This window comes from Rhincodon typus, chromosome 6, assembly GCF_021869965.1.
Source record: "Rhincodon typus isolate 14 chromosome 6, sRhiTyp1.1, whole genome shotgun sequence".
In the NCBI taxonomy this organism is placed as follows: Eukaryota; Metazoa; Chordata; class Chondrichthyes; order Orectolobiformes; family Rhincodontidae; genus Rhincodon; species Rhincodon typus.
Window position 1 is genome coordinate 18,774,381 of NC_063337.1, and position 26,271 is coordinate 18,800,651.

Here is a 26,271-nt window from a genome sequence, read left to right on the forward strand (position 1 = left end):
TTCGGCCCAACAAGTCCACACCTACTCTCTGAAGAGCATCCTACTCAGACTCACCCCCCTATCCTATCCTTTGTAACCTTGCATTTTTTTACCATGGTTAATCCACCTAACCTCCACATCCCTGGACACCACGGGCAATTTAGCATGGCCAATCCACTTAACCTGCACATCTTTGGACCGTGGGAGGAAACCGGAGCAAACCCATGCAGACACGGGGAGAATACGTATACTCCCCACACACAGTTGCCCGAGGCTGGAATTGAACCCAGGTCCCTGGTGCTGAGAGGGAGCAGTGCTAACCACTGAGCCACCGTACCGCCCCAGTCATAGTGGGTCATTTGCTTAATGCAACTTTTGGAGAACTTATCACCTCTTAAATTAATTGTCTAAAACCAGAAAGGTATTTTAGATGAACAGATTAGTTGTTTTATGCATTCTTGTGCCATAAATTTTAAAGTCTAAGGATTTATTTTGGGCTCAGTAACAACCTTAAGTTAACTGATGACATAATATAGATACAATGTATGGATTGGTGTATGTTAGTGAGGACAGGGTTCAACCAAGCAGTAACATTCTTTTCTTTCCTGCTCAGGTATCAAGCAATACTCAATATTATGGCTCACATTAGAAAATGGCTATTTTTCTCAGTCAACTTCAGAATAAGAAATGAAACCTTGAGGGTTAGAAAACGTCAAAAATGAACAATGCATCCCTTGCAGTGAATGTTACGGTGGATGACAATAAAAACGTTAATTTCAGTCAAATGAAGTCATTTGTAGACAGAGATAATAAGTTAATACTTGTCTGAAGTGATTTAATGTTGACATTACCTATAGTATCATTCTGGTCAAGTTGAGTCTTGCCAATGCAAGGCATCATTGACTAAACCCAATAGTACCCAACCTCAATACTCAACTTAAACACATGCAAACACAAGATCAGATTAGAATAGTTTATCTGGAAATACTTGCAACTTATTGTGTGATATAACAATGTCTTACAGCACAACTGAACACAAGCAATTTGTCAGTTTCCTTTTAATATTTCATACCACTTGGAGAAGCACATTATACAGCTTACGTGAATCTAAGTGATCACAGGAAACAAAAATAATTCCACTGGTAAAATGCTTTAAACAGTATGAATACTGCAAACATAAATAAATAAAATTTGCAAAAAGATTACATGGAACATGAACAGTTTTGGACGGAATGGTTGTTCATATACATTATATACATTAAAAAAATGACTTAAATCATAACTGCATCCCCAAGTCAACATGGCTATGATATGCATTACACATCAATTTACAGAACTGGCAAACTTTACAACATAATAAACTGTGTACAAGTACAACTTAGTTTTCTTTTATTACAATATTCTCAACTAAGACCTTAATAGCTTTCCAAACAGACCATTTTCTACTTAATAATAGAAACCTTTGATTGATGCTTTTGAATTGAATCAAAAGGTTCCAATGTTACACAAATCGCCCTAATGAGAAACTAAACAAAACTGAAAGTGAGCAAACTTGACCTGCAGAGCGGTTTAGAAATTCATTATGACTGATTGGTCTTCTAGTGACGTTAGTGGTGTAGTTTTTTAATCCTATGTTCCATGCCGTAAATGGAGAGAATCTTTATATGAAATGCAATACTTTACGAGCAATGGTAAAACAAAAAATAATTATAATACCCTTCTGCACAATTTGCTTAGTAAAATTTTGTGTCAACTTCCTTTTGCATCATGTAAAACAGGAACAAATATGTTCGACATAAAAAAGGTTAAAAATTCTGTAAACCTTGTAAATAAATTGTGTGCCATTCCCTTAAAAATCAACAGTGCAATGAAAAAGCATTTTACTCGATCTATTAGGGTGTTATATACAAGGACGGAAGGCTACTTTGAAGAATGGATGTTAATGCAGGCATGTGCCTTGAAATGTAGAAATTCATACAACATTAACTTCCATATTTGTCTAATTGCATATACCTACACAGAAGCATTTGGAATGCGTACCATTGTTAAGAGTCTGGCAAATATGCACTGCATTCTAGATGCCACAGACCACAGTGTAACTTTTCAAACCATACTTAAACTATATAACTCTTCAATGACCCCTGGTGAGCTGTACTTAGACAAATTCCACATTTCCCAGACGTATTTTAGGGCACCTTAAGGAAATAAAAAATGCTCTGCGACAGCCATTTGCCTTAAAATCAATCAAGGTGCATGCAAATACAAATGATCTGATCAAAATGCTATGTTTAAACAATAGTTATTTTAATATACATTCCTTCCTTTATAGTCAAGGTAAAATTATAGCTGAGCTCACAGTCAAAAAATATTACAATATTGTCATGAAGCCAGAAAAAAAAGTCTTTATAGAGGATAAACAAAATACGACAAGGGATCAGGGATTTATTATTAAACCACAAGGATAGACTTATGATTATGGCTAACAAATAATTACTGAGCAGTGAGTATAAAGGGAACCGGTTGCAGAAACAAGAATGGTTGCAAAACATTTAAAGCAAATTTGAATGTTTCTAATGTGAGAGAAGCTGGAGTATGCACAGAGACAAGCGTCAATGAATTGCATGGCCTTTTCTTATTTCTTTCATGTTCAAAGGCATTTGAAATCTGGAAACTTCAGCATGAATTTTCCGCAAGAGAAAAAAAAACTCCTTTTCTCCTTCCAGAACTGCAAACACAATGCACAATGTTTTGATTCATCTGTATTGATGACTGTGAATTGGAAAGCTCAAGCAAATAGTTCTGTCATTCCCAAAAGTACTGAAAAACGCACCTTCAAGTCCTGTATGACATGTTCTTTGTAAAACACGAAACTAAGACTCTTACCTAGTAAGCCACCTCAAACGTGCACAGAATTGGAACTGATTACTCTCAGCTCTACAATAATAGTCAATGTCTAACCATTGTGTACTGCTTTCACTAAGGGACATTTCCTTCCTGTGTGCTTCAATTACTTTTTAAAACAAAAATTGTTATTAAATGGCAGTTCCACAATCTACTCTATCATGTACTATATTACATATTGACAAACTAGCCAAAAAGCATGCGCTACATATGCAGAGGAAAAAGACCAAATTGGGCGATTGTGGAACAATTACATCTTCAAGAAACATTTAACTGTTCAACAAAGTACTCTTTTTTTGGTTCACAGCTATCTTTACTATGTATGTTTCACTGTAAAAGCCCCACAACTATTACTAGAAATGAGCAGTCATTCAGAGTCACATTTGGTTAAGGTCTTTTTCCTATTTTTAAGTGTCGACTTTTCCAAACGTTCCTTCTGGTGGTCTGTAATGTTTTGGAAAAGCCTTCAATTGTAGAATATTAAATGCGTACTTGCGACATCCAACATTCTTCATCGTGTTTTCTCGGCGACATCCCTCGCTGGGGAAGAAACAAGTACAGAGAATGATAGAAGCAAAGAAAAAAAATGATACAAAAAAAGACTTAAGACAATGATAAGATGCGTATTTTGTTAATAAAAGAGGCAACAGAATGGTAAGCGGTGATTATGTAATATGTGCTTCACAGACTATTATTAAATTGCCAGATTTGTATGCATGAGTTTTTTTTAAAAAGAGACAAGTTTTAAGTTAAATTTGAATCTAATTATAACACACCCAGAATAATTTTTACTTAGACTCCTCTTCAGACTTAACCATTGTTGTAACTTGGCATCAAGCACTTACGATCACAATACAAGTTATAAATTGCAGTTGAAATATTATAGGCGATTATAAACACTACAAATTTGCTGATTTGTGAATGTTACTTGAAATACTGGCAGCTTAATTCAACTCAACTCAACTCAATAGGGTCAGAGCTACCAGAAAAGAGGAGCTATCTTCCAAATCAACTCCTCCATGCATTAAACGCATGTGCATTTTATGTTGAATGGGTAATTGCTCTGACGAGTGTGGATATGAACGACAGACCAGGGAGGTTGTAGGGATGATTTTCACTATGCGCCAAAATAAGCAGAAACCAGAGCATAGAAGGCGTTTATGCATCCATGAAACATAATGTTCAGAAGATTAAAGGGAAGAACATCACATTTCTTAAAACGAAAACTAAAGTGCAAATCACTGCATAGGGCATTTACTCATTTATCATACAGCATGAGGCAGTCAATAGGCTCATAAAGCTGAATCTTTGGAAAGCTATCTATTTAATCCCATTTCCCTGCACTTTCTCTGTAACACTGCACAAAATCTAAGCCAAGCTTAAAGTGTTATTGAATTATCTACTAATATAGGCTAAATGGGTGTGCTATAAGGCAGAAGCAGAATGCAGTATAACAGATCTTTCGCTTTTACGCAAGCAAATTAGTTATGTCTGCTCAGACGTGTGAACAGACTTTTTTAAATGACAAAGCATTTGTGTAAGCAAGTTATGCAAGTCACGAAGCAAGTTATCCCAAAACTGGCCAACATACATTTTAAAAGGCTATTATATTTCAAAATAATTTTAAATACAATTTTATTCTGTTAAATACAGATAAGCAGTTTTGAAGACGTTTTACCACTTATGCGGTTTCATCCAAGAAAGTGCCGTAGTTTCAGAACCCAACACAAAAAAATTACAACAGAACAGTCACACAACAACTAACAGAAAAGTTATGACTGCACTAGAACGTATAAAAAAGGCTTAAATAAAGTTGAAAATACAGCATATACACTGTCCTTTCACTTTAGATATATTTCAAGAAACTGAGGTACTGATCATGGTTCTATTACAAGAGTTTTAATGTATACAGTTGATAGAATTTTTCATACATTTTCTATTGTAAGCCTTGATAAAATATATACAAAGTACAGTGTAAAGTTCAACATTGGTAAGGCATATTTTACGGTGGACAATTCTATTGCACATCCTTCCATTCAGTGGCTTTTCAGAAACAAGTAGCTAAGCTTGTCTTGTCTTTTTTAAAATAAAAAAATTATTATAAAAATGGCTTCTCTTCATTGGCATCGAAATCTGGCCAGCAGGTAAGCCAGGCTCAGAAAGACGCATACAATCATTAAACTGGGGCTAAGAGCGAGTAAAGGGATGGAATAGAGGAGGCTGGGGTCAAGCCTGCAATCACGGATAGGCACCAGGCCACTCAAGTTCTTCTGTGTGACTACCTCCCGCGTTCCAATGCTGTGAAAAGGGAAAATGTAGGAAATGGCAGAGGGGCAAGAGGGTTGGGAAGGTGGAAGAAAGCAAAACAAACATGCAGCAAACACAGCAGAAAAAGAATAGATGAGAATATTTCAAACAGAAGGGGAGAGGGACAGGAGAGAAGGGGAGAGGGACAGGAGAGAAGGGGCAAGTTTTTTTTTCCAAATATAGAAATACAAAGTACACGATAATTGGGAAATAAAGCACCAAAACCAGCAAATGAAAAGAAGAGTGACCAAAGTAACACATTAGAAAGGGAAAGAGTGAAAAAGGAGAAAAAAAAAGAGAAAAGTTGAAAATTCAGAAAGAATGACAATGGTTTCTCATGTTCAGTCTGTATGCATCAAATACATGCTGCACCATCATGCCTGGTCATGCTTCAAACTGTACAAGCAAACTGAACGTGAATAACCATTCCTTGTATTTAGCCCTTTCTCACCTTCAAAGGGAAATTATACAAAGTTGCCACAGAAATGAAGCTGCTTTATAGTCCATCCGGAAATTTCCCTGTAGTCCCAATAACATATTTGTGCAATAAGAATGAGAAGGCAATATTCTTACATAATAGTAAGCTTGCTCATAGGGTGGTGTTAAACCTTCTTAGTGAATTTGGAAATATTCCATATTTATGATACCAATATCACAAACATAGGAAATTTGAACAGACTGGAATTTAAGTGTGAGTCTTAGCTCTATTTAATTGTTAGATTATTATGATTAGAATGTTTCTTCAAATAAAGGGCAATCATTTATTTGGAGAAATTTAGAACACCAACTAAAAACATCTCTGAAATATTTAGGTGAGACAGGATTAAATAACAGGTAAACAGAGAAAGGATAAGAAAACTACAAGAAACTTTGAGACAAGGTTTTGACACAAGGCACACAATAAAACTAACTTTGAAACATCAGTGACTGCAACCAGGGTTCAACCACAGTTAGTGTTGGGCCATTTACTGTGTTCTTATCCTTTCTTTGAAATGTACAGCAAATTTAGAACATATTGCTAATTAGTGCTGAAACGTTTTCAATATTTGAATGCTATTTAAAGGACTTCATGTTAATGACATTTGTAAAACATATAAAACAAAACTGATGAATGCTGCATAAATGACTAAAGAAACAAAAAGCTCACAGACAATTCCTTAATTTTAGTCACATTCATATAGCTTTTATAAACAAGTAACAAGCAACTTCACTGCTGTTGTGAACTGAGCGAATGGAATAAGAGCAAACTGCAGAAGAGTTTTTTTTTCCATATAAACTAAACCAGATAAGGTGGATTCAGCATTGAATAAAGCATGCAGTATCCTGGACTTGATTAATATAACAAAATACAAGAGCAAGCAGGTGATACTGAATTTGTGTTAGAACTCAGCTGGACCTGTGCGTACTGTTCTGCTTGCCATACTATGGGAAGTATAGGAAGGTGTTAGAGAAGAGATCAAGAATGGTTCCAGGAATGAGAAACTTCAACTACGAGGATAGACTGGAGGAGGAGTTAAGACTGTTCTCTTTGGAGAGATGAAGGCTGAGGAAATAGGATAAAAGGGCTCGATAAACTCGATAGGAAGTTACTGGGCTGAAAATTAAGTTTTTGAGGCTACATCAAGTTCTTGTTTTGGAGGAATTCTCACCATGAAACCAGTGAAATTTCATCTTGTTTCTTACCAAACATTCTCCATTTATTACCACTTGCCCACAAGGTGTCCCTCACATTGGATTCTACTTCCACTTAACTACCTGCCACTTCCAGAACAAGTTGCCAATGACCGGAAAGACCAGCATCTCTGGTACCTGCGTCATACTTAAAAGGCCGCTGTGCACCTGGATGAGTGCTGGTATTATGAAGCTGCATTGTTCAGTCAAAGACGGAATTTGACAGGAAGCTGGAGGTCCTGGTCAAGGGAGTGGTGCAAAGCAGACGCGTCCTCTTCCTTTTCTGCCAGCAAAGGAGGCCAGACTTGAACAGCCTGGTCCAAGGTTGCCATCTGGGGCGGTACCATCTCAAAAGCTCAGTCTGCCAGGGTCTGTGTCACACTCTGCTCTCTCTCCCGCTCTCGGTTAGTGCGCCCAACCTCCAAGATTCATGCTCTGCTAGCAGTATCACCACTGCATGCGACATCTTCCCTCACTCACTCTCACATCCCTAACCTCATACACCACTAATCCTGCACGGCTTCTGTGCAGTCCCCTACTCACCCAGGATACCTCAGCCATCTGTACCAGTACTGACAGCCATGCCACTCACATTCACTATACTCAAGCCTGTCTTTTCTTTCATTCTAGAAGATGACAGTTGACAAAAATTGTGGAATTCCTTCCCTAATGGCATTGTGGGTCTACCTACATCAAATAGAATACAGCAGTTCCAGAAGGCAGGCCACAACCATCCTATCAAGGTCAACTAAAGATGGACAATGAATACTGGCCCAACCAGCAATGCCCACATTCTGTGAATTAATTTTTAAAAACTAGGGCAGAAAGCGCCGAGATGGGTGGAGGGGAGCACAGCATATGATTCCTCAGGAGAGGATCCCTCAGAAGACTGGGATTACCACTGCGGAGCAACTGAGACATTCACATCCTGCCAACTGAGTAGGTACCATTTTTCATTCCATTGCAACTCTCACTGTAACCCCACGGTCAGTCTCATTCATTGGACACCATTTCTAACCACTGACCGGGAGGTTCTCTCTCTCATGTCTTACAGGTATCGCTAAAATACCAAAGAGCTCTGGAGAAAAGCCGGCTCCAGCAGAAGCCACCTCCCCGACTTCTGAGGCCTCAGAGGAAGCATCAGGAATGCTGCCTCCTGCATCCCCATTAACTCAGATATTGACACCTCATTAGAAGGTTAGTCTTAGAAAGTTTGGGAGCACAATCTGGCGAGCAGTTTACTCTGACAGCTCCACAGTTGGCTGAGGAAGAAGCACTCCTGGCTGCTGCGATCCGAGGACTGCTGGAGATCACTTACCCGCTCAGCCCCAGTGGCTGGTAGAAAAAGAATAAAACCTATTGAGGGCACTTTGGTAGCAATGGGGACAATAAAATAATTATGAATTCTCACGTTTATATAAATTTCACTGTTTGCCTCTGCATCTGTTTGATCAAGTCTTTGAAGCTCCAAATGCAATTGTCCCAGCATGGTGCTACCTTCACATCTACACAGGATACCCAATGGATCAACGTATGTGTTGAGAGGCTGCTTTGGCTCCTCAACAGATTTTGATCTCAGTTAGCCGATTGTGTACAACAGTTATATAGTCAGTTCTGAAGAAGAATCTTTGGACTTGAAACGTTAATGCTGTTTCTCCATCCACGGGTGTTGGCAGACCAGAGTTCTTCAGCATTGTGTGTTTTCTTTTCAGATTTCCAACATCCACAGTATTTTACACAATATTTGGCCTGGTCTGCAAGTTAGTCAGGTTAAATAACCACAGGCTTTTGGGCACAGAAACAAAGGATGCTCTCAACTGTCATTGTCAATGGCTCTTTTCCAAACATTAACATTAACTCAGTTTTAATTAGGTTAAGATTACTGTTTTCACGGCCTTAAAACACTGTTTTCTTGCTAAGATCAGCTAAAACTTAATAAACGTAGCAATTTCAAACAGACATTCTTTAGTGTTGTTTGAAGTATGTTTCTAGTGTGTGATAGGTGCAACATATTACCAATCTCAGTATACCCACATACTTTGCCAGTAGCATTATTTTTCCAAGACTGGGTACAAATGAATCAGCTCCTGGGCTGCTGTGATATTTGAGATGACTGCACCTACTCCAAGACATAGATAATTTAGCCATATCAAATGTGTTACTGCAGTTTCCTAAAATTTAAGACCTGAAGACTCCTCATTACTGTAGGAACAGGAATGTTCATTCAGCCCTTCAACGCTCTGCAAGCACTGAATTTGACTCTACAAAAGTTGCTCAATTCAACTGACTTAAACTCAATAGCTCCCTGGGCGGGGATTGAGTTCCAGACTTTTACTATCATTTGTATGAAGTGCATCCTGATAGTAGCACTTAACCACAGCATTGAGACTAAATTCATTTAAAAGCTGTATATCTTTGGCAAAAATGCAGTCTCATCATGCAGAAGTTGCGTCAAAGCTGATCTGTGGTCCTGTTGTTAGCACGCTTCAGACCTTTTAAAAATCCATCCTATGTGGCTGGAAAGGGTTGGAAAAGGAACAAGAAACGCTCACATCCCAACAAGTCCTGCAGCAGGTAGCATTTATAGGCAGGTTTATTTGTGGATGAACTGGGACTGGCAGGCAGACAGAGAATGGGTGGGACAGAGAATATGTAGAAAGCCTCTTAGAAATGCATGCACCCTGCGGGCATTATTACAATATTGGAAAAGCAATGGAGGACGACAGATAACTTTTAAAAAAATTCATTCATGGGATGTGCATCGTTGGCTAGGCCAGCACTTATTGCTCATTGTTAATTGCCCAGAGGGTAGCTAAGAGTCGACCACATTGCTGTGGGTCTGGAACTCATGCAGATCAGATGGCAGTTTCCTTCCCGCGAGGACATTAGTGAGCCAGATGGGTTTTCTGACATTGGTCATACATGGTCATTAGAATCTTAATTCCAGATCTTTAACTCAATCCAAATTCCACCAACTGCCATAGCGGGATTGGAACCTGGGTCCCAGATCATTACCGGGGCCTGTAGATTAATAGTCTAGCAATAATCACTAGGCCATTGCCTCCATTGACAGATTGGACAGATGAACTGCAAATGTACCCAAAGCTCCAAAAGTTTTGGAGTCACTCCAGCACCTTTAGCTTTAAAATCATTCCAGCACCTTTAGCTTTTGAGTCACTTCAGCACCTTTCTAATTTGTATAGTCAACTATATAAATATTTTTCAGTGATATGTTTTTGCTGCTCAAGCATTTGGATTAATTCATTATATTGTGATAAATATAGATGACATAATTTCACTCTGTCCCATTTCCCAATGCTATTCACTACATCCCAATTTACAATTCCTTGTATTACTGGAGATGTACTTTTCTGCAGTTTGCACCTTTCTGCAATCAGTTCTGCAAGCATTTTTGAATGGCTTGTTAATAAATGAAAATAATAAATGAATAAATAATAAATGAAAGCTCACCTCCTCATGCAATCCAGGGCCTGTGTGAAGACTTGAGGTGCCATTCCATGCTCATGCTGCAAGATCAGGCACTGTTCCAAAGTGATCGACATTGCTGTTCGGTCCTTGGCACTCTTACAGCTTGTAAATCGAACTCCATTTAATCTACGACAAATCTAACAACAGAAAGTGAAAAACAAAATTGTATATGAAAAGTGGCTCAATTCTTAAGAATACCTAATTTCCAAAGCTAAAGAGGAATGCAACAAGATTGCAGAAACTTACAAATAAACATATCAAAGGTTAATATTCAATTGAGGGGTCAAATAGCTAAATGTCAAAAGAGGTTCATTTACGGTATAGGAAAAGGATGCTCCAGAAGTAACTCCAAGTATTCATATTCATTGTATTATGAAGCAGCATTCCTGCGTTAAGCATCATATTGTCACTCAGGGGCCCCATGTGGCATGCTGCATTTGCTGCGGAGAAAGACAATGGGATGAGAAGGTGAAAATTCATTGGCTTCTGCTGTTTTCTCCGGTTGTCTTCTCAGACAGCTGAGCTTTCGGTTTCTGTTTATCTCTTCCAGTGGTCTTCCAAAGAGTCAGCCTTCCACAGGTCAGAAGGAATGACGAAAAAATGTTCATCCTTGCTCACCTAAGACCCAAGACAAAATATGCCATTTGCTAATCTTGGACTTGCTTTTTGACAACACTGTACTAACATTCTATATTGAGAAATGTCTGCAGAGACATTCATACCCGATTTAAACAGCAGCATCAGGAACATAGGAAGACAGGAAGATTGCCCAGGAAGTTGCTATTCTACCATTTGTCAGCATTGGCAAATGACACTGTTAGTAACCATTTTCCAGTTGTCAGAGTCAATATTAGTCATTTCTATATCTTGCTTACAGGTGTCCTTGTAGTGGAGGTATCGATGCTTAAGAAGGCATGATCCAGTAGTCAATTCACCATGTGTATGCAGCAGTCATTCATCTGTTACTAAACCAATGTTGTAATGCACTGGCGTCATGCTGATGGAAGTAGCAGCTTCAGCACTTTACAGTTTGTTACCTAGTTGTACCAAGAAATGCTGAGGCATGTCTGAGACAGCAGCATGGAAACGGCCTAGACTCTTCACCTACCTAGTACGTGTTATCCAGGTCTCACTCACCGTTAGAGAGTGCACTGAGGGATCAGGCTTGGTAACTTGCAGGTCAGTGTTCTCAAATCAGGTTGCTGAGTCCACTCTCATACTTAGCTTGGACTTAACAGCTGCAGATTTTGTGATGCATGCTTTGACTTTAAGTGATAACCAAGCTGGACATTGTGGAGTCTAGGTATATGTAGTAACATTGCCAGTGCTGACAAATGGTAGAATAGCAACTTCCTGGACAATATGTCTACCTTCCTAATGCTGCTGGTTAAATCAGGTATGAATGTCTCTGCAGACATTTCTCTATATTGAATGTTAGTACAGTATTGTCAAAAAGCAAGTCCAAGATGAGGAATTGGCATACTTTTGTCTTGGATCTTAGGTGAACAGTTGAACAATGAACAGTTTATCATTTTGATATGCAAGTGGTTCCTCTCTGCAGATGTCCTCAAGGCCTGTGACAGCAGCAAAAATATACTGAAGAATGTCAGTGCCAGAGCACAACCCTATTTGAGCCCTATGCACATCTCAAAAAGCTCCGATCTGACCTTCTCTTTCCTTGATAACATGATGGATAAGATCACAACAAGCAACTGCAGAAGACAGACAGTTTTCTCCAGGAGCTTAAACAGACCAGCGTTGAATAGCAATTGAGACTAATCATAGCAATATATAGGTTCTCCATTGTTCACAGCACTTTTCTTGCAGCTGCCAGACTTGAGAAGTTCACGTCAATTACAGATCTTCCGGTTCTGAAGCCATGGGGAACTTGGGGTAGAAACATTCAGCCAAACTCTGCAGTCTGACAAGAGCAACGTTCAGCAGTGAGATGCCTTGATTGTTGCCCTTATTCTAGTACAGGCTCACAATATTTACATCACACTTCGCTGGAGGCTGCATCTCAGAATGAGACAAAGAGGTTTGTACACATGCTGCAAAGTGCCAGTTTCTCATGCTTGAATTCAGATGGTATTGTATCAGCATCCCATGGTGCTTTGTGCACAGCGAGCAGGTCAATAGTTTTACTAAATTCCTTCACTGAGTTTGATATCAGCTCTGCCACGCCAGGGAGCCTGTGGTTCTTACAGTCTCCTCAGCAAGCTCTCTGTCTGGACTAGAATTCAAGGTAATATTCCACCATCTCTAATTGTTTATTGCAGTTGATGATGACCATCCCTACCTTGGCTTTCAACGGAGCAGTTTTGTTGCTGATTGACTTGCTATCATTTTGATCCCTTCATACGTTGCCGATAATCCATGGGCCAGAATATCGAATGTTCTTCGACAGATTCCTAACCTGTAGTCGTTGGTGAAGTCACCCTAGCAGTCAGTGAACTTTTACCACGAGCAGAATCTAGTATATTCAATGAATTCTTGCTTGGATCTCTCTTGTAATTAATGAGAGCAGACTGTTTGGCTTCAATGAGAGTTCCAAAACAGTGGTATTAACCTCAAATAAGTCAGCATTCTCAAGGACAATGGTGTTCAGAGAATCATGTCTGGTGATAATCAGGTCCATCTTGTCCTAATCCCTTGATCTTGGGAGTGTCCAGGACATGTTGAAGGATAATTTGTTCTGAAAGGTGCTAGTTACACAAAGTTCATGCACAGCTCAAATGGTCTCTGCCAAAACGTCTGCAAGAAAAGTTGAATTGGTTTTAAAATATTAATTCTGTTCATGCTCCATAGATTCTGCCAGAACTGATATGTTTTGCCAGAAATTTCAGTTTCCATTTCTAAAAGTCTCTGCCTCTTCTCATTTACTTCGCCCAAGATCTTTAGGGCAGGAAGTCCATGACCGTTTTTGCACCGAAATCCACTAGGAGGTAAAGATGTTCTGACGCCAGATTCTGCTGAAAGCAGGGTCAAACTTCTGAGAGGATTGGTCTTGAATCACTCTAGTGAATGGAGCACAGCTTTGGAGGATAGGTATGCGAGGTTAAATGGCCCTGCGTAAGATATGAGGCAGTTAAATAGACCTGGGTTTGAATTCTGCCGTGGCAGATGGTGGAATTTGAATTCAAGTAAATAAATATCTGGAACTAAGAATCCAATGATGGTCATGAGATCTTTGTTGATTGTCAGAAAAATCCATCTGATTCACTAATGTCCTTTAAGTAAGGAAACTGCCATCCTTACCTAGTCTGAACTGCATGTAACTCCAACAATATGGTTGACTTTTAACTGTTCTTTGGGATGGTCACCAAATGCTGGCCTAGCCAGCAATGCCCTCACCCCATGAATAAAATGAAAATTAATAGAGAACACATTCTGAACCACCTGTGGGGATCCTATCATCAACAGTAGCTTTGATAGAAGCTTTCAGAATCATAAACAGTCTGAAAACAGCTAATAGGGAGAACGATTTTTACTCATAAATGGATGGAGAACCCATAGAATACAGTCTTAAAAAGTGTTTTGTGAAACAATCAAGTACAAGGCGAGAAAATTTTTTTTCAAACTGAGTTGTTACGATATAGAATGCACTGTTTGGAACTGCAGTGGAGGCAGGTTCAACTGAGACATTCAGGAGGGCAATGGATGATTATTTAAATAGAAACAACATGCAGGATTACAGGGAGATAAATTAAAATGCTCAACCAGTGCAGACACGATAGGCCAAATGGCCTCCTTCTGTACCCTTCTGTGATTCTCTGATTAAGCTTTTGCACAAAGCTGCTCTGAATTCTTCTCCTGCTAGATGAATGCATAAAATATTTCTTGAAATGATGAAGTCTTCGCAAGTTTGGTCTCTTATTAGAAAGCTATCTTGATGTCCACTCATCAAGTTTCATGTTGATGACGGACAACTATCGATCAGTTGCAAATCTCTGTCAGTCTGTGTGTGTAGCTTTGGTGGTTCAGCTGGCCAATTACACAGTAGACACCTAATTTATTTTTCTTGTTTCATTTATTTACCTGACCTGATGGATTCTGTCCATTTATTCATCACTTAAGCTCTTTGCGCTTATTATAGCGGATGACCAGGTCAGGTCAGCATCTTACTATTTGGGGACTGCCTGACTGGAGGTGGATAATGGCTGATAGTGCCTTATGTAGGACACCATGGTCCCTCATACTGTTGGACGCAGCCTGTATTGCAGTAAAACCAGAGTAGCATCTCCAAGATTTAGGGGCAAAAATTATGGAGACTCTGGGCTACCCAAATATCAAGGTCAACCAAAAGGAACACAAAGAACTATGTTCGGTCGTGGGAGTTGTTTGAAAGATGACATATTTAGTCCACCTTTGGGCTCCACTCCGAATTTCTGGTCAGGGCTTTATTTCCCTTAGCCTTCAACTACTCCGAGATACGAACATGGCAATGGAACTATTTGCCCTAGGTTGAGACTTTGGTTTATATGCGCCAGGCAGTGTCCACCTGGCAGTAGACTAGCACACTGCCTGAAGCCCAAACCTCCTACAGGTTCCTCCGAAGGCTTAGCATGGGTCCAAAGGACCAAGTTTTTGTGTGCCACAATTGGAAAGCACAGCATGTTGCAGGAGAGGCTGTGGACTGACAGGAATTGCACTATGGAAAAAAAAATATGAAAAGGAAAGAAGAACTTAAGAGGGGAAAGCATGCTAACTCAATTCAACTACACAGTATATGCATCTGTTCAACCTTTCAGACACAAAGTACAGTGATTTACGTAGATAAATACAGTTGTCATTGCGTGTAGAGGAAATTTCTCATAAATCGAAATGAGCAATTGGTTGGATTAATTGGGGCAGAAACATTCATTAGGATAGCAAGAGATTGCATTCACTTTGTGATTAGTGTTAGTTGATCTTTAATGCCTGCATAACCTTGTGCAGTAGGCAAGAGACCCTTCATGGAGCAGTCAGGGAAAAGAGAAATGTGAGAGGGCAAAGAAAAGAGAAACAGGGAAGAGAAAAAGAAAAATAGCAGGGGCAAACACTTGCTTTAAGTCACCAGGTAGAATGCACGTGGGAACTTGTTTTCTGGTTGAAGAGATCAGAGCTGTAGGGACTTAAGGGCACTCCGATACAAGTCATGGTATGGCTGGAAGTCAGTGCCAGAGAGGGACTTGCCACTAGAACTTTATTTTGGGATTCTCAAAAGTCCGAGGGAAATAACTTACAATACACACTGGATATTATGATACAGCAAAATAGGGAGAAATAAGCACGTTGGAAGCTGGAAAACTTGGAACTGGTTCCTGAAAAGACTAGGATTCTGAGAACAGTAGGATATGATGAAAACTCAGTGCTTTCACAATCATATTAGAAAGCGAAGTAGGATACATTTTCTGTAATTTTCTTAATCAGCAACTAATATGCCAAATTGATTTTAGTTTAGTGTAGAAAGTCTTAATACATCAAATCCTGTCTTTGATCCTTTGAGTTAGTTGCTGGGAACCCAAATCTCTTTTTAAAGTTTATCAGTGCATACTGGAGTCATAACAATGCACAATTTTCAAAGTAAAAATAGTCAAAACTGCTATTTAATTTCCTTCTGCTTAGCAAAAATGGATTTCAGCACTGAACAAAGCCACCAAAATCTACATTAAATATTATCTTCATTGACCTCTTTAGCTATTTTAGAGAGCTATAACAATCAATAAAGGGAACACTGGAATGGAAATATGTTAACACAGAAAAATAACAGCAGGTCATTCAGTCCTTTGAGCTTGCTCTACCATTCAATATAAGCATGGCTGATCATCCAACTCAGTACCCTATACCCACATTCTGTTCATACCCTTTGAACCTTTTAGCCCCAAAAACTACATCTAATATGTACTAGACTAATCCCAAATCAGCAACCCCCATGAAAAAAGAAACTGCTCAATTACACGTCAAGCCTTTCAAGAACTTGTAACCATTAAATACGTAGTGTTTTCTTTTAATGTGCTAGAAAAAAAATATTTTCCTTGTTTCCAATTCATTTAACAGGTTTTTCACTTATGGTCCAATCAAAAATTTCCATAAAAATAAATGGGCTTTAGTTGTAGGCATTGTTCAAGGTAAATGTACAAAGGTAATGTACATATGTATATCTAGGAAAACCAATTAGACAGCAGCATTATAAAGATTACTTTCAAACATGACTCATTACAGAATCTCAAATTTTAAATCATTTCACAGCTTTCCCCAAAGCTTGAGAAAGGATGTATTGGCACTGGAGGGGGTGCAAAGGAGGTTCACTAGGTTGATTCCGGAGTTGAGGGGGTTGGCTTATGAGGAGAGACTGAGTAGATTGGGATTATATTCATTGGAATTCAGAAGATTGAGGGGGGATCTTATAGAAACATATAAAATTATGAAGGGAATAGATAAGATAGAAATAGGGAGGATGTTTCCACTAGCAGGTGAAGTTAGGACAAGAGGGCATAGCCTCAAGATTAGAGGGAGCAGATTTAGGACTGAACTGAGAAGGAATTTCTTCACCCAGAGGGTTGTTAATCTATGGAATTCCTTGCCCAGTGAAGTAGTTGATGCTACTTCAGTAAACGCTTTTAAAAAAAAGGTAGTTTTTTTTGAACAATAAAGGAATTAAGGGATACGGTGAGAAAGCGGTTAAGTGGATCTGAGTCCACGAAAGGATCAGCCACGATCTTATTGAATGGCGGAGCAGGCTCGAAGGGCCAGACGGCCTACTCCTGCTCCTAGTTCTTGTGTTCTTGCAATAAGTTACCTAGCCAGTAGGTTGTTCAATATGGATACAGTCACATACACATACAATCAAGCAACTAATTGGCCTCAACAACAATGAAGTGTGATGAGATAATAAATCCATAACTAATGGAAATCCAGGTGCAATGCAGGTTTATATCTAAAATTTTTAGCATTACAACTTCTTTCAGATGTTGATCAATTATTCAACTTTTCTATTGTAACCAATCCATTGAACTGTAACAATTCTTGTATTTAATTTGCAAATAAAACTGTTTACCTCAGCGGCTTGCCAAAGGATGTCTACATTCTTATTTTTTCTTGCATGAACATTTTGGCCAAGAAATCTCAATAGTTCAGGCAGACATGTCTGACTCCGGGATCGAGGTAAACCTACAAAAGTTACATTTTTACAGATATAACAAAATAAAAGCAGGGAAGCACTGAAAGCATCATTTGTGGAATGTGTTTTACACCACCCACAGGTCGCTCATACTGTATATCTACATTCATCAAACTAGCTAGCACTAGACATGCTTCTGACCTCAGCAATGAGTAGCACAAACAATGCATACTTCAATTTACATCAGTCTTTTCCTGATTATGATACTTCTGTTTGTAGCATACCTAACAAATAAGCTTTAGTTCCAGCTTGTTAAAAACGTACTAGCTACCTTGAATTAGGAACCTTTAGACAAAGTATGAGCCATGGAACTACTGTGGTGCATGGTATTTTCAAAAGTGGAAATCAGCATTAGAATAAACCTACAAGTTTTCAGTAATGCAAGTTTTATAAATCCACAGGATGCATATCAAACACAATGAAGTAAAGTCATAGGACAAGGTCTTATTGAATGCGATGAGATATAAACTTAAATCAATTGCAATTTTTTAAACCAATGTACAGTTTCTTGAAATTCACTTAAATATAGTGAGCACTCCACTATCTGGCCATACAAGAAGCTGTTCCTCCATTCATAGGCTGGTTCTTCCCTGCTGCAAGACCTGACTGGAGTGGGTGGTGATGGTGAAAGTGGTGGGGGAGATGTGCAGAAGAATGGGTAATTTGCAAAAAGTGGGGAGCAAGAAATGGGAGCCGAGAGATCATAGTGGCTGCAAAGTCAGGGTGGTGGAGAGAGACCACTGGCTGCGCTGGGGAAAGAGGGGTGCAGTGTTATGAGGCTACAAAAAGTGGAGAGGAAGTGAGGCTGCCAAGTGTAGCCTGTCAGCTAACTATAGGACAGGAAACCTTGAAGTCGCAGATGATTCTCAAAGGCTGCTGGATCTTGAAATAAGCCTGGGTCAGTTCATGTATGTGTGAATGTGAAAGCAACAGACTTTCTGTCTCAAGCCTCTACAGATTAACTGCAGAATTGTAACAAGGCAAATTCATGCAGTTTATTTAATTTCAAACACAGGACTCGATATTGCATAAACTTTATTTGTTGCAATCTGCAAGCTTCTTTAGAGAGTTGAGGCAGAAAAATAAGAGTTTTTAAAATTCATAAACAAATGTACACATTGAACCAAGCTTTCAGCTTTGACAATTAGAGCAAGTTATTTTCAAAAGGTAATATCAGTAAATAATTCCTAACCATGGTGTAGCTCAATATGCTTCCTTCTCTTAATCAGAGCAAATGATAATACAGTAAAAAGCATTATAGTTCATATCTACACATACTTACAATCGTCAGGCAAAACCTCCTTAAACTGTTCATAGTAGGAATTCAGGCGGCCCAAGCTCTCTGCATTAATTACTTCTTGTAAGGATGTGTCTCCAAACCTAACCCAGATAAGTACAGATGTAAATACCAAAAAATGTGAACAAAATGGGATTTAAAAAAAAACTCATTATTTCAGTGCAAGGATTTCAGTTTTTTGCACTAAGCCATCTAATAAATACAAATTATGGAGCAGATTCATTTTAAAGCAAATCTCTAACGCAACGCTCTGCTAGTGCTTGCAAAATATGTATTACTCAAGGAAAGATCTTAATCACATTTCCAGTTAGTATACTTGCTACTTCTCCTTAGTAATAAGGCAGAACTGAGAACTCAGGAGCAACAGGTGGATCACCAACTTCCCCCAAATTGTGTTTGAAAGTTTTCATTAAAATTATACCTGGAGCTGCAGCTTTTTCTTTAGCTTAAGAATAACATTGTCAGAATTATGAAAGACATGAGACCTGGGTGAGAAGCAGACCATTTAGCCTACCGAGTCTGCTCCTCTAAACGATGAGATCATGGCTCATCTGACAATCCTCAACTCTAGCTTCCTGCCTTTTCCCCATAACCCTCGATTCTTTGGATTAAAAATCTGTCTATCTCAGCCTTGAATATATTCAATGGCTCAGCCTCCACAGCTCTCTGCAGTAAAGATTTCCACAAATTCACTCCCCTCAGAAGAAATTCCTTCTTATCTACCTTAAAAGGGCGATCCCTTATTCTGAGATTGTGCTGTCTGGTCCTAGCTTCTCCACAAGGGGAAATAACCTCACTGCATCTCCCCCAATAATCTTGCATATCTCAATAATGCTTTTCATTTCTTTTAATCTTAAAAGCGTGCAGGCCTAATTTACTCAACCACTCCTTATAAAATGGTCCATCCGTACACAACATCAGCCTAGTGAGGATTCTCTAGACTGTCTCTAATGCCGATATATCTTTCCTTAAATAAGCAGACCAAAAACGCTCATAGTATCCCAAGTATGGTCTGACCAATGCCTTGTATGACTGTCCCAAATCTGATTATTGCAGCTTTCTGCAGTCTTTCTCCATTTAATTATCATTCAGCTCTTCTATTCTTCCTGTTAAAGTGCATAACCTTATCTTCCTACTTTACATTCCATCTGCCAAACTTTTGCCTAATTGGTTAAACTGTCTATATCCCTCTTGACTCCGTCACCTTCCCACCTACTTTCTGTTGTCGGCAAACTTCGCTATAGGACATCCATTTGATTTGATTTATTGGTGTCACATGTACCGAGATACAGTGAAAAGTGTTGTTTTGCAGGCAGATTGTATGGGACAAAGGGCATCAGGTAGCAGAACAGAGTGCAAAATACACTATTACAGCACTGAGAAGGTGCAGGGAGAGTGATTTGCGCCATCCAAGTTATTAAAATGTACTGTAAATAATTATGGCTCCACCACTGATCCCAATAAGAATCATCAGTCACAATAGTTTTCCAGTACTATTCAACAACATATCTACCTTATACAGAAAATAACGAAGAGCAGAATTTTGTGAGCAATTTTGAAGTCCTCATGCATAAATCGCTAAAAGCAAGCGTAGAAGTTCAGCAGGTAATAAGGAGGGCAAATGGAATAATTTGTCTTTATTTCAAAGAAAATTGAATATAAATTTTAGGAAATCATACTAAATCTATACAAGGCACAGGTCAGACCACACTTAGGATACTGTGAACCCTTTGTATGCACGCAATATCCATGTGGCTAACTCTGCCTTTACCCATTACAGAATAAGTCTGGAACTGTGTGTGCTATAGGGATTACAGATACAGCATCTAAGCAACTATGGTACACAGAGGTGATTCACCATCTTGTAAGGCTTAAAAATGATAGAGAAAGCATTGGAAATGTTCAGGAGGTCTATCAACATCTGAAAACCCCATGGCAGACTAATGCTTTTATCCTTTGCTGGAACCTAGTTGATTAAAAGTGTACGTACAGAAGTACTGAGAGTATTGATGTCACAAACATATTGAGTATTTTAAATTTCCAGTACTCAAATGGCTTTTGCCCTATATTACCTTTAATCTTAAGAGCTGATCACTGTTTTGTAAAGTAGTTTAGCTTGTTTGATAGCGGTACTTACTTTTCTGCGAGTGTTTGCTGCTCATTGATACCCACATTAAAAAGCACTGGCTGCACTCGAAGTAACATTCCACTCTGTATTTCCCGAGGTAAAGCATCAAACATAGCACCTGGTAGTGGTATTCGCACATTAAATCCATCTCTGTAAAAAGCAATATAGCTTAGGGATTTTGCAAGCAAAATAAATCTTTTGAAACTAAATATCTTTGACATTCCTTCAGCCCATAAACAGTATAAAAGTAATTGTACAAAATAGATAAATACTTAAATAAATTACAAAATGTCAGTGCTAAAATAATTAATAGAGGAATGTGATATGAGCATTAAACTTAACAACAACAGTTTGTGCACATTTTTAATCAACATACTTCAGCAAATATTATAGCTAGGAAACAGTGCTTTTTCAAATTTTTTCATGGAATGTGGGGGTCACTAGCTGTGTTAGCATTTATGGTCCATCTCTCATTGTCCAGAGAGCAATTAAAAGTCACTCACATTGCCTTGGATCTGGACTAACAAGTAAGCCAGGCCAGGCCAGGCAAGGATGGCAGATTACCTTCTCAAAAGGATATTAATGGTTGGATTTTTGTGACAATCAACATTGACAACAATGTAACCATTGGGCTAGCTTTTTATTTCAGATTTTTAATTGGAATACATATTTCACAATCTGTTACAGTGGGATTCAAAGCCACGTGCTCAGAATATTACCCTGGGGCTCTAGATTAATAATCCACTGATATTACTATTAGAGCACCATCTCCTCCTAAATGTGCACAAGCACTTTGGGAGTAGTGACCATCATATTTTAAGTTTTAAAGGCAAGAGCATCAAATGCAGAGATTTCTGCTTCCTGTATGAAGTTTATTTCCTAGTCAACAATTTCACTATCCCCTCCTTGGCCACTGTCTAACAGCTCCCCCAGCCCCCAAACATTCTATGGCATTACCATCGCTGAAAACTCACTATCAACATCCTGGGGGCATTATCATTGACCAGAAATTCAACTGAATTCACCACATAAACACAGTGGCTACAAGAGCAGGTCAGGGGCTAGGAATACTGTGGCGAGTAACTTACCTCCTAACTCCCCAAAGTCTGTCCACCATCTACAAAGCACAAGTCAGGTGTGTGATGGAATACTCCCCATTTGCCTGAATGGATGCCATTCCAACACCACTCAAATAGCCTGACACCATCCAGTCAAAGTAGCCCACTTGATTTGCACCACATTCACAAGCGCCCAGTCCCTCCACTACTGATGCTTTGTGGCATTAGTATATACTACCTACAAGATGTGCTGCAGAAATTCACTAAAAGATCCTTAAACAGTACCTTCCAAACCTACTACCACTTCCCTCTAGGAGGATAAGGGCAGCAAATACATGGAAAAACACCAGCACCTGCAATTTCCCCTCCAAGCCACTCACCATCCTGACTTGGAAATACATGACTGTGCCTTCCCTGTCGCTGGGTCAAAATCCTGGAAAGCCCTCCTTAAACGCAATGTAGGTCAACCTATATTACATGGACAGCAGCATTTCAAGAAGGCAGTTCATCACCACCACCTTCTCAAGGGTAATTTGGGATGGGCAATAAATGCTGGCTAGCCAGCAATGCTCACATCCAAGAGTGAATAATACAATATCACCAAAATTCACCACCACATACACTTCAGTTACAATCCCCACCTGCCAATACAACTGTAAAGGTACCTCAAGGTGGTGATTAGTGGACATATTGCTTTAATTACATGTTTTTCATTGGTGCCAGTATAACTTGCTACACCTAACCAACACCATCTCCCATTGCTTTTCAACTTGCATTGATGTTGTTGAGCAGTACTTGTACCAGTTCGCAGCAGTTCTGCACCAACGGGCATCTTAAAGACCTGAACCACTCCACTAAGACAGCCAGCAAGTGACTGAATGAAGGCAAAAAAAAAAAAGCAGCAATATGAAAGTGCTGATCATTAAAACAGCCCACGTAACTGCTTAACGGTGGTCTGAATCCAGCAGCAATAGACAAGGCAAGTCACCTGCAGTGAGCAGTTACAATAACTATTTTGGCAACTGATCATACTACTGAGAGAAAACTCAATTTCCAATAACTCTAGAGCAAAACAAGATCTATTTACCAATGCCACTGCACATTTTTCAAGGAAATGTTAACTCTAATGACTAGCATGAAAGTTACTTTTCTTGCAAATTGATGAGGCATACAAGGTCATACATAGGTGTTTTAATTTTTCACTTACCACTGGTAAATATATCTATCACAAGCTATTCCAGAAAGGAATCCAGCATTACTTACCGGTTTCCAGTAATGACTGGCAGCATATCAATTGATGAAGTAGACATAGCTTGGATTACTTTAAAAGTCACGTTTCGTAAATCCATAATTCCTGTACTCATATCTTCAAGCATAGCAAGTTCCTCCCCTACATAAAGTACATTATTAATGTTGTGGTGGGGAGTTGAGATCACTTTTTGTTAATTCTTCTTACCTACCATGGAAAGCATATCCAAGGGGCAAAGATTTTTACACAACACTATTCACTAGACACTTCTAGCTTTCTTAAATATTAAAAGGAAAATTTACTTGATTATAGTAGAAATCTTGAGAGAACACCTTTTAGTGCAAAGTTAGTTCTTAACTTGTTTCTAGGAAAAGATGAATTCCATGAGAATAGAGCCAGTGCCCATTATGGGGCCACAGAGAGCACACCAAGCTATTGGCAAGGTAGTATACAGTGAGACAATACACTGAATAGTGCCAAGCAACTTAGTATTTACTTTTAAGCAATATTTTCTGAAATGGTTTCAGAGCTGTTTTTCACTTGTGTTCACTCTTTTTAAGTACCTATGTAGTGAATAAGAACTAATACAAGAACTAAAGCTCAGGGAAAATATAACTAAGAGTTGCAACAAAAGTTGGATTATATAAGATGCTGAAAGATGACAGATCACTGGTTTTATGCAGTGATAAAATGTGTCTCATGGGCCAAAGTTCTCATGATTAAAAGGTAGACAATTTTCACCCAGTTATTGGATTCTCATGCCTTATATACTGTAAAGGAATGAAGGCAATACCACGACAGAAAAAAAAATGAAGACTTTTCCCCATAACCCAAGTCCTAAATACCTTAGGATATCTAAAATTTTCAAAAATAGCAGGTAGCAGCCTTACAACAAAAATCTAGAAATGCAAATAAAATGAATGTCTTACCATATGTACTTAAAAGACCTTCAAATTGTGCCAACAAGCCAATGGTGTAAAGTTGGCGCAAAAATCCATCATCACGAAGGCAGTTTCTTAGTTTAATAATAAAACCACAGATCAGGGCTGTCAGCTACATTGAAGACAAAAACATAAAAATACAATATTCAATTGAAAATATGACAAGTAGTTATCAGGAAGCATGTAGGATCTTATTTCTTTCCTTTTCGCAGTGCAGTTCATTTGAAATGCTCTTAAGCAAAAAAGTCAATACCACCAACCAAATTATCCTGCAATAAGTAGAAAGGTTTTTGTTTCAATCATTTCAATCAACAAGACAAAAACATCCCACCTGAACTGCATAAAGAAAGCAACAGGTTTTATTTTGTAATGAATCCTAGCAGAGGTCTAATGGTGAAAAATGCTGCTGGATGCGAATTCCCCGATCAGGACATATTTTAATGCATCGAGATATCTCTTGCACTGTCAAAAATATTGTATGATGTGGAGCTGCCAGTGTTGGACTGGGGCGGACAAGGTCAGAAATCCCACAACACCAGGTTATAGTCCAACAGGTTTATTTGAAAACACAATATTGTAGTATCAGAAACCGTAAGTCAGTCGAGGTTTTTCTTGAAAATAGATAGATTTTATGACACCAGGGTCAAACTTCGTTACCCTTAGGGTACTAATTGTCTGCAATAAGATGTTTTGGTCCATGTTGCAACAAGTTGGTGAGTTGGCAAGCTGAGACCATCGCACAGTCAATTTTTGCAGCATTTAGCATTATGGTTATACACAGCATTGCTGGAGGCCGGTTGGATTTAATTAAACAATGTTCATAATAGAGGAGGACAGACTTCAGAAAAGAGGAAAGGGCAAAGAAAAAAGATGACATTGGTCACAAAAAAGAAAAAAAGCTGCATCTGCATACAAACTTACAGTCTGACAGAAGACTACGTCTCGGCGGTACTGGATAGTTAAGTCCATTGCGATAGTTGGAGCATTATCCTGCATTAGTAGAAAGACCATAGCTTTCTTTGCTTTGTCACTCATCATGGCTACACAGTCAGTGAGTGTGGTCAACAGAGGATAAAGTGCTTCACTCCATTCACCTGTTAAACAATAAAAGACCAATTATATTCAATACCTGGGTCTGAGGAAACTGAGCTTTCACAAACTGAATTAGTGGCCACCAATTTTGACTCCCTACTATTAGAATATGGAATTTTGCAAAATTTAGTGCAAGAAAGTAACAATCACGCATGTCTAAAAGTTCTGCATCACTGACAGGTGATTTAATTTCTCTCATCTACCAACCCATCACAGATCCTGCAAAAATGCTATCCCCTATTCCCAATTCCTTCGCCTCTGCCGCATCTGCTCCCAGGATGAGGCATTCCACTCCCGTACATCTCAGTTGTCCTCGTTTTTCAAGGACCGTAACTTCCCCTCCTCGGTGGTCGAGAACGCCCTCAACCGTGTCTCCCACATCTCCCGCACCTCATCCCTCACACCCCGTCCACGCAATAAGAACCAAAAAAGAATCCCCCTCGTCCTCACGTACCACCCCACCAACCTCCGGATCCAACGCATCATCCTCCGACACTTCCGCCATCTGCAATCCGACCCCACCACCAAAGACATCTTTCCCTCCCCACCCTTATCTGCTTTCCGGAGGGACAACTCTCTCCGTGACTCCCTTGTCCGCTCCACACTCCCCTCCAGCTCCACCACACCCGGCACTTTTCCCTGCAACCGCAGGAAGTGCTACACCTGCCCCCATACCTCCTCCCTCACCCCCATCCCAGGCCCCAAGAAGACTTTCCACATCAAGCAGATGTTCACCTGCACATCTGCCAATATGGTATACTGCATCCGCTACACCTGTTGTGGCCTCCTCTACAACGGGGAAACCAAGCGTAGGCTCGGGGACCGCTTTGCAGAACACCTACGCTCGGTTCGCAATAAACAACTGCACCTCCCAGTCGCGAACCACTTCAACTCCCCCTCCCATTCCTCAGACGACATGTCCATCCTGGGCCTCCTGCAGTGCCACAACAATGCCACCCGAAGGTTGCAGGAGCAGCAACTCATATTCCGCTTGGGA

The 26,271-nt window shown here is 39.4% G+C and overlaps 1 protein-coding gene across 4 annotated transcripts in view; it reads right to left on the minus strand.

The window, feature by feature from the left end:
- Positions 1 to 938: 938 nt before the first annotated feature.
- LOC109938345 (inositol polyphosphate-4-phosphatase type I A) overlaps positions 939 to 26,271 on the minus strand; it is a 184,937-nt gene continuing 159,604 nt past the window's right edge. For 3 of the 4 annotated variants that reach the window (XM_048598190.1, XM_048598191.1, XM_048598188.1), the window contains 8 exons: positions 25,104 to 25,276; positions 24,171 to 24,294; positions 23,256 to 23,382; positions 20,944 to 21,084; positions 18,792 to 18,889; positions 17,387 to 17,499; positions 10,330 to 10,484; positions 939 to 3,420 (listed from right to left, as the gene is read on the minus strand). In XM_048598190.1, coding sequence (XP_048454147.1) covers positions 3,288 to 3,420; positions 10,330 to 10,484; positions 17,387 to 17,499; positions 18,792 to 18,889; positions 20,944 to 21,084; positions 23,256 to 23,382; positions 24,171 to 24,294; positions 25,104 to 25,276 — 1,064 coding nt within the window. In that variant the 3' untranslated portion in view covers positions 939 to 3,287. Of the gene's footprint in view, positions 3,421 to 4,835; positions 5,179 to 10,329; positions 10,485 to 17,386; positions 17,500 to 18,791; positions 18,890 to 20,943; positions 21,085 to 23,255; positions 23,383 to 24,170; positions 24,295 to 25,103; positions 25,277 to 26,271 lie in introns of those variants that run through there. The other variant, XM_048598187.1, reaches the window with a different exon arrangement.